At 36.0% G+C, this 9,755-nt stretch overlaps 1 protein-coding gene across 1 annotated transcript; it reads left to right on the top strand.

The window, feature by feature from the left end:
• Nucleotides 1-3,779: 3,779 nt before the first annotated feature.
• LOC131156724 (dirigent protein 4-like) lies at nt 3,780-4,640 on the top strand. The gene has a single exon (XM_058110616.1). It carries the CDS (start codon nt 3,822-3,824, stop codon nt 4,416-4,418), a length of 597 nt encoding a protein of 198 aa, XP_057966599.1. The 5' UTR covers nt 3,780-3,821; the 3' UTR covers nt 4,419-4,640.
• Nucleotides 4,641-9,755: the final 5,115 nt, after the last annotated feature.

The raw sequence follows: 9,755 nt of genomic DNA on the forward strand, positions 1-9,755 counted from the left end.
GGTTCGTCGATGAGTCGAAGAAGGACATTCGTCGATGAGAACATCGGATTCATCGACGAGTCGTTTAAAAACTTAAATTTTCCCTACTCTCGGTAATTACTTGTCGTTAAGACACATGTACTCGCCGACGAGACCCAAAAGAATGTTCGTCGACGAAGAGGACAAGTTCATCAATGAGTCCTTACTGATGCCCCTTTTTAAATTTCTTTTCTCTTTACTTATTTCCTCTTTTCCTTTTATTTATTTATTTTTGGGTTCGAGTTATTGCATAGGGTCTATCTAAACTTTTCCCAATATAACAGAAAACCTACTAAGCAAATATTTAAACAAAGAAACCAATCTCAGTGTTTCTTAAACATTCAAACCATGTTTGTAAAGTAAGACAATGAATAAAAGCATATATATAAGGAAATTGACGTGCAGAAATTAAAGGAACACACGATATGATATTGGGGTTTGACTAATACTACCTATATCCCTGCCTCGAGCTCACAGGTAAGAGGATTTCGCTAATTCTCGCTTACCGGGTGGAGTGACATCATTTACAGCACGAGGTCAAATTATCAGGGCTGACCTCAATCTTTACAACCAATCCTTACGGTCTAGATTAACACCACCTCAGGTCGCGTCTGGAATAAAACAATGAATATAAAGTTTGTGTACAATTCAAATGCTTCTCAACTAAGTAAATATGTTCTAGCAATAAGTATGATTAATGCACTCAAGTATGATAAGGAATTAATGCTCAAGTGAGTATGTCTATTATATCTCTCAATCAAATGATCGAAGTGTGTGATAATGTGAGAGATGCACATGAATAAGTTCCTTGATTCAAAATAAGATGCACTCCAAATATTTATCAAGTCACAATATTATATCTACCACAAATATATTTTCACAATGAAGTATGGGTAGTTGTAGAGGTTAGCATCACAATATTTCTTCAATAATCACCAAATGAAGCCTTTGAGTCTTGCAATGAAAGTGCTAAGACACCCAAGCTCTGGAGAGTTATTCCCAAGAGAAATATATGTATCACTTGAAAATATTGGGAAGAACTTTAAGATAATACTCTCAATAGGATTTTAAAATATTGAGTATTTGAGAGTGATGATTTTTCAAACAAAGATTTGAAGCACACAATGAAACCAAATCAATCTCCTTTTTAACTTGCAATTAATTTGCAAGAAAGGAGAGCAAGAAAATGTTACTCTCTATTCCAAGAAGATTTTTGCAAATAAGAGCTTGAGAGAGTATGAACAATTTTTGCTTGAAAACTTATGGAATATGTGCAAATAGGAGTGTAAAAATTTGAGAGAACTTTTTACTAATCTATTTGCTAATCTTATTGCTAATCAAAGCAAATACATGGATATTTACAGATACTCCTTAAATTATAGCCGTTGGGGACTTATTTGGTATTTTAAAAATGTTTAAACAAGTTTTCACCCCAATTACCGCAGTTAAAATATGGCAACCTGAGAGTTTCGGTCGCCCGAACAGAGACAAAGAGAAAAGGTAAGCTTTTGGGTTCGGGTACCTGAGGCTGAGTCCAATTGGTTGAAGCCAAGGTGATTTTCCAAACGATTGAGGTTCGGTCACCCGGTGAGTTGTTTGGTTTGTTGAACCTCACAATTCGGTCGCCTGGGGTGTTTTTGAACAAAAACATTGGGTGGCCGTGGAATGCAATAACCCCAAAAATGGTTATACAATATTAGTTGGGCGATTCCAAATATATATATATACATACCTTCCTCAAGGATCTGAATCCTTTAAGAAGGAAATTAAGTTTTCCTGAAGAAGCTACGCTGTGCCCTAGAGTGTGTGTGTGTGTGTCTCTCTCTCTCTCTCTCTCATTTAAATTTCTTAATTGATATTTGTCTGATAGACCACTGGACTCCATTTTCTACCTCAATCATTTCTATTGGAGCGGATTGGTTGTAAGATCGGCGTAGGAGTATCTCCTGGGGTAAGCTAAATTTTCACTTTTACCTCAATTTCTTATAAATTTTAGCCCAAATTAACAATCAGACACACCACGAGAATCTAGGAATAATTCTCTACAAGTCGAGCGGAGCGGATTTCACGTGGGGTCGTCGTAGATCACTTTGGTCATTAAGGCACCGACGCCACTTGCTCTGGCCGAGCAATTGACTTGGATGGTAACTGCTCTCATCAATGTTGGGCTCTAGTCTCCTCTTGACTTATGGTATGTGATATATTTGGAGTATATCAGTATGTATAAATTATAATTCATAGTCTGTATGTGCATGGAATTGGCAGATCCATAAATTATATTTAGGGAGAGCCAACTAAATTATCTACATGTACAGGAAGTTAAAAAATTATTAATTAGAATTGTGAGTAAATGCATCTCAATAATAGTAAAAATAAAAAATAAAAAAATGTCACTATAAGCATGAAATATACAAAAAAAATATCAAATATAAACAAATAATTTAACTCAATAATGATCCTATAAATGTATTGGTGACTTCTTTTCTAATACAAAAGTCATCAATCATTGAATCAGAGTCCAACTTTTGTACAATTTCTTTCTTACTATATATAATAAAGTAATTCGCAAGATAGTTATCTTCTATCTTATTCTAAGTTTAATATTAATAAAATTCATAACTTTACAATTTTAGAAACAAGAATAATTAAAATAAATTGAGTCGATGTAGCAAGAAGAGAATATAATACTAATTTTATTGTTTTCGTCACTCCTCAACATAATTTTAAAATGGCTGACACAATTTAAAAACTATATACACTAACAAATATTAAGCTATTAATGTTGCAATTAACTCCAATACTAGATTTCTCATTCATGTATAATTTTAAAATGAAATATGTATAATATGTTAACGGATAATATTTTAAAATATACATGCTTCCAATTTTTTTGTTTTTTAAATAACCTGAAGACTTCAAATACCATTGCGTCACTTTGAATACTATGGTGCGGTACAAATTCGGAAGGTAAAAGTCATTCGCCCATTAACGTACTTCTCGTAATTCACTAGCGTAGACTCTCCAGGGAAAATCGAATCCATGACATTGGGATCACTAAAATCACAAATTGTTCTTACCATTTGAGCTAACCCTGCTGGGCTTTCCAGCTTATTACATTGCTAACTTACATTTGATTACTTACATTATTTAATTTGCTAGAATTACATATTAAAAAAAAAAAAAAAGCAAATGCAAATAAAAAAATTATTCATAAGTAAATGTTGAAAAAATATTGTGCATTCTAACATTATTAATTTTCTAAAATTGTAGGGATTCAATTTTCACTTTTTACAATTTATTTATTTTTAAAAATTTCTTAAAAAGGCTAGAATTTACCAATTTAAAAGTTTAAAATATAAACTAAGATGCGTTGCACTTAACTTTTTTTTAAAAAAAATTAAAAAATTCCAAATAAAAGTCAAAACTCGCTTTAAATTTGTTCAAATTTTCTTTTAAATCATTGCTTCTTATGACTCTGGCATTAAATTTTTCGAATCCTGTAAAGTTGCTGGACCCTTTATCATTATGTATAAATAGGTTATGGAAATTTAAATTCATTATTACAACATTAATTATCCCGTATGATAGTTCCAAATTATTATTATAATATTAATTCAACCATATAATATTCTTCAAAGACGTTATTAGTGTTTTATCTATATTTTTATTTATTTTTGCATTAAATGATAATTCTACATTTTATTGCTTTTTTATACAATAAAATTTCTATATATGTGTGCATATTATGAATTCTTGTGACCAAGATAGTGTTAATTCCCAAGGAAGGAAAAAAAAAAAAAAGTATGGAAGGAAGAGGCATGGTCGTGGTGTATATTTTCTTGGTGCTATGTTTTTCCGGCGACGGCATTATCTCGCCGGTGCAATGTGGATACCACTCGAGAGGCGGTCACCGCAAACCCGTGAAGGAAAAGATCACTCAGTTCCACTTCTTCGTCCACGACACTCTCGACGGCGCCAACCCCAGCGCGGTGGAGATAGCTCGCCCCAACGCCACCGGCGGCGGCGACAAGTCCAATCCGACGCCGTTCGGTCACCTGTACGCCTTCAACGATATCCTCACCGAAGGCCCGGAGGCCACCTCCAAGGTCATCGGAAACGCCCAGGGCGCGTACCTGTCCTCCGGCCGCGACACGCCCACGCTGATGATGTACGCCGACTTTGGGTTCACCACCGGCAAGTTTAACGGCAGCTCCTTTAGCGTGTTCTCCCGGAATCCGATTACGGAGAATATCCGGGAGCTGGCGGTGGTCGGCGGGAGGGGGAAGCTGAGGCTGGCTAGAGGGTTTGCTGAGGGACCAAAACCGATCCTACTTTCGAACCGCCAGTCACAAGTGGGGATGCCAGCGACTGAGTACTTCGTACCATTCTTCGACACATAACTGGAGAATTAATTAATATTTGGTGGCTTGGGTCCGTCTGTTTTTTTTTCATTAGGATGTTTGATTTTGTCGCCAAAAAGCAGTTGGAGATAAACTCGACATTATTTCTGTCTTTTTTTTAATAATGGTGAAAATTAAAGAGATGAAAATAATTTATGCTTGTGATTTTTAATACTGGATTCCTTAATGACAACCTTACTATTTGTATTGTCTTTTCTTGAATGAAAATTTTTCTTTCTTGTTTTGTCCTTGCTATTTGGTCATAATCTCACTAGCCGTTTAAGTGACAAATGAACATTGTGATATCTAAACACGCGAGCTAATTGAATATTTGGAAAACAACTAAGACCTGGCGTGGGAAGTATGGAAAATTGACCATCTTAGGAAGATTTGGGGTGGGGGATCTTGAATGATTTGAAGGTAAAACAATAATATAAAATTATATATATATATATATATTTTTTTTAAATTCACACAAATTCAAAAGAGGTGTCCCACTGGTTTAGAACTATGGACTTCCGTACTAGAGTAGAGCTGGACATAAAATTAATCCAATGTATCCCTCCAATAAATTGAAACTAAACCGTTTCAAATGATTAATTGAAATTTAGATAATCAATTTTTATGCTAATTATCCAATGGTTAATTAAATCAGATTGTTGAATATAATTTAATATTTTAAACTCACTACAAGTTGTAATCAACATGTAAATTTTAAAATGCAAATGTTAAAATCCATGATCTAAGTTTTAATTTAAAAAAATAACAGAAAAGTAGTAAACAAAACCACACGATTTAACATGTGATTAAACATAAAACATTTAATTTTAACCCTATTAGTAATTACATAATATAAGTTTTATTATTCTATTAGATCAGTTTGGTTTGATTAATTGAGCTTATTGAATGGGCTGAAATGAATTTAAAAAATTGAAAACCCCAAATTGTTAAACAATTGTCGGTTAAACTTGGCTTAATTTGAGATTTGGTTTATTTTTTATTTTTTTTTGAAAGTTTTTTCATGCAAATAAACACATCCTATATATATTGGAGGCTAGGTAGAGGTAGGTTAAAAAAAAAAAAAACTGAGAACCAGAGCAAACAACAAGACCAAAATAAAATGGATTGAAAATCGATTAATTTCGATTCAATTTTGAATCAAAATATTTGAGTAGTTTGATTTTAGGTCAACTCATTTAATATTCACGGTTAATTGAACCGATATATTAATACATATTACATATTTGTATACAATATTACATAATATTTTAATAATTTAAATAAAAATAATTGTATTGCACTAAGATCGATGCTTGAATTTTAATGATGAATAGTTAATTATGATAGAAAAAAATTAATTTGTAATAGCATTAAACTTTTAAATAGAAATATGGTTTAATTAACCACTGAATATTAATATAAAAATTAGTTTGATCAAATTTTGATCTTTTCATTTGAAATATTTTAGTTTTCATATCAAATTTTGATCAATCATTTGAAATGTTTTGATTTTCATATTGAATTTTGATTAGTCATTTGACGCGTTTTAGTTTTCATATTAAATTTTGATTAATCATTTGAAATATTTTAATTGTCATTCCTATTCTAGAAAATTAAAATTTCAATCAAGTTAATAATTGCAAAGGGAGCACAGCTCTTAGGGCAGGACTTAAATTCAATTTTCAAAAGGAATTGGAGGAGCTTGCATATTAATGTGGTATGAATCAATAGTCAAACAGGCAAATTTAGGTAGGGATGGCAATTTTGGCCACCACAGAGGGTAAGGCCAGACTAGGTTAATTGTGCAAGGAATACTACGCAAAAATTTCCATATAAAGACCAATCATTAAATGGTATTGATTCATTAAATTCTTTCTAAGTAGATCCTATGTATTAAAGGCCACCTTTTAAAGGTAATTTCTCTATTTAAGGCTGAAATTTTAATTAGACATGTTATACAGATATGAATGCAATGCTCAACCTCTTTGCTTATTGAGTTATTGACTAAAAAAAATAAAAAATCTTAGGTCAACCTTGTGATAGGTGGTACCATTGATGAAATTTTCGATAACTTCAAGATTGGAAGAGCTTTCATATAGCAAGTTTATTTAGTTAGTAATTATAATTTTTTGCACACGGGAAATTTGGGAGAGATAGGTCTAATTGTATACACTTATGAGAGTTAGGTACTTAAATTTATATTTGCTTGTTTTTTTTTTTTGGATTACGCACCGGGTATCCACATGTCCGTTTTACGGTCCACGTGATTAATCATACGCCTCTTGAAGTTGACCCCACAACTCCAAAGGGAGAGTAAATTCAGGAGTCCAGGGACGGAAACAAACCCGGGAGGGTTTGAACACCTGACCTCATGAGGGCACTCCCGCAACCCGCACTACCACCTGAACCACACCCTGGGGGTAATTTATGTTTGCTTGTTGCTTGTATTTAACTTTGTCATCTTTGCGATGACATGCATTTCTGATGAGATCGTGTAGTCCACAAACTAGTTTTACAAAGATAGCTCAATGGTTTGATTATTAAACTATTGATATGGTCAAAACTTGGGAGCCCTAGGTGACAAAAATAAAAACTCCCAAATTTACTCCTATGTTTAATTCATACAATATTGAAATCCCATTTGTGTCCCAAATCCAATAACCTAATAGTCATCTTGTCTTCTTTGTTTTGGTTTCCCACACCTATTCAGCTGAATTCAGTGATTTTGTGGAGGATTTCTGGTAATTGGAACTTCACCATTGCAATCCCAATTGTCCCAGCTTTATGACCCCTTTTTATTTTATTTTTTTTTCCGGCTTTGCTAAACAATTCTTCTTTGAATATTTCTATAAATTTGTTCGTTTAAAGCAAGTATCTATCTTGAGCTTAAGTACCATAGTGTAACGGTCTGCCTTTTTCACACCGTTGCGAAGGGCTGTGCGGTGCTAGGTAAAGCACTCTTGCTTAATTAGCCAGCCTATCGTTTCCCAACATTCATCCGCAAAGCACTTTCATTAACATTCATTCAGATGGCAGCAGAAATAATAATCAATTCATGAAAGTCGTGGCAACCAAGCAGTAAACATTGAAGCAAACGTAATTCATTAACAAATCCTTCGTTGACATGTTGTACTTAACGAGGGAGGCAAGTAGGCTAAGCACGTTGACAATTGCTAGTGAGTTTTACAATGACTGATGAGTACTCACCCTCCCCTAAAAAGGTTTTTATGTAATTATCATCCTGGCACTAGGAAACATCAAAGTGACTGAGGAGTTATACTGCCTTATTTGGCTTACAAAGACTCTACTAGCAGAAAATAACCCTACACTAGTATTTACATGATGGAAACCCATCCTAAGCACACGAGATAAGCAGTCACAGACAAGCATAATGCCCTGAACAAGCTTAGCTCGTGACATTCTCCCCCACTTATGCGGTCGACGTCCTCGTAGACTTTTGGCAATAGGTACACTTCAACTTTGTTCACGAATGGCTTCAAATCTTCCATAGAAATCCAGCTGATTTCTTTGTCATCAAGGTACTTCCACTTCACTAGGAACTTCTGTCACTTCTTCCTTGAGGATATGAGCTTTCTATATGCAAGGATCTCTTCAACTTCATGTCTATCAAGTTGTACTGTCTTCAACTCTGCGCTGATTGACTGACTCCTGCTCATGTCGATGGTGTTGGCGTTGAATGGCTTGAGGCAGTTGACATGAAACTGCGGTCTTCTCTCCTGTTTTGCCCACTACTTCATCTGCTCAAAAGCTTTCTCCCGATAGGCTTGGGCAAACTCTGCATTCTATCTCCCTTCACTGGTGAAGATGTACACCCTGGGACTCTTTCGTCTGTACGGCTCGCCCACTGTGTGAGGTAATAGTGGCAGCTAGCCTGTAACAAGCTCAAAAGGGCTCTTGTTGGTTATTGAGTGCCTTTGGGTGTTGCCACAGAAGGGAGCCACATCAAGTAGTTGCACGCCATTCTTCTGGTTTTCGTTGACAAAATGGCACAAGTACTCATCTAGCAACTCTCTGAATCTCTTCATCTGTCCGTCTGTCTGTCGGTGAAAACACGAAGAGATGTCAAGATGTGACCTGAATATCCTTAAAAACTCTATCAAGAAGTTGTCAGTGAACATTAAGTATTGGTCACAAATAATAACTTGGGGAACTCCCCAATGTTCCACAACAGTCACAAGGAACAATTGTGTCGTCTCCTTTACCGAACAGTACTTTAGTGCGGTCATGAAAGTACCATACTTCTTCTGCTCCCCATTGTCTGGTTGGCAAGTGAGACAATCAACCACATCATCCCGCATGTGCGGCCAATAATACCTCCCCAGTAGTCCTGTCCTTTGAGTCATTCTCCGCGAATACCCCTCAACGAACTTCCTGCAGTATCTAGTAAGGCCAAGAAAGGAACGCAACTCCTTCACTGTCATGGGGATCTTCCGTTCTTGAATCATCCTTACCTTCTCCATACCCCTCTAGATACGACCTTGTTCAACCACTTGACCAAGGAATTTGTTGTTCCTCCGAGCGAAAGAGAAATTCTCCTTCTTCACATCCAGACTGTTTCCCCTCAGCCTGTCGAACACCTTCCACAGATGCTCTTCATGTTTCCTCTGAAACAACACTGATGCTCCCAACGGTGTTTTGGAAGGGCGAATACATGCCACTTCCAATTCATCAAGTTGCTTCCCCAACTTTACTATCTCTCGAGGCGCAATTTGACATGGCCCTTTAGCAGGTGGTTTCACTCTTGATAACAACTCGATCTCATCCTCCACAGTCCATCGTGAAGGCAAATTGTGAGGCAACTTATTCGGCAGCACCTTCTTTTACTTATCCAACACTGCTTGGATGGTCGTAGGCTCCAGTTCCTGGCCTACTTTTTTGTGTACCACCACCGTGGCTAGACGTGTCTGCTCACCCTTACCCAATCCTTCATTGAGTTGTATGGCTGAAAGGGACTTCCCATTGTCTCCTTTCGTTGTAACGACTTGCACCATGCACGAGTGATCTCCCATCAAACACAGGGAACCATCCGAAGGCATCAGCACTGCCCTCATCCCCATTAGGAACTCCATTCCTAGAATGACTGGATAGTCATTCAATGGCATCGCTGTAAAATTCGCATGACCTTCCCACTGTCCAAGTTTTATAGCCACTTGCTTGGCTACTCCCAGAGTAGGTTGGGCTACAGAGTTAACTGTTTTCATACGTCCTGTATCCTTCTCTAAGGATAAGTTGAGTCTCCCTGCTTCCAACTGCGAAACAAAATTATGAGTAGCTCCCGTATCCACCATAGCGCAAGTACTTTTCCCATTTATCCTC

The sequence above is a fragment of the Malania oleifera genome, chromosome 5 (genome assembly GCF_029873635.1).
Source record: "Malania oleifera isolate guangnan ecotype guangnan chromosome 5, ASM2987363v1, whole genome shotgun sequence".
NCBI lineage: Eukaryota > Viridiplantae > Streptophyta > Magnoliopsida > Santalales > Ximeniaceae > Malania > Malania oleifera.

Bases quoted from the DNA above. Each gene is read 5' to 3' on its own strand.
- LOC131156724 (XM_058110616.1), top strand. From the start codon at position 3,822: ATGGAAGGAAGAGGCATGGTCGTGGTGTATATTTTCTTGGTGCTATGT.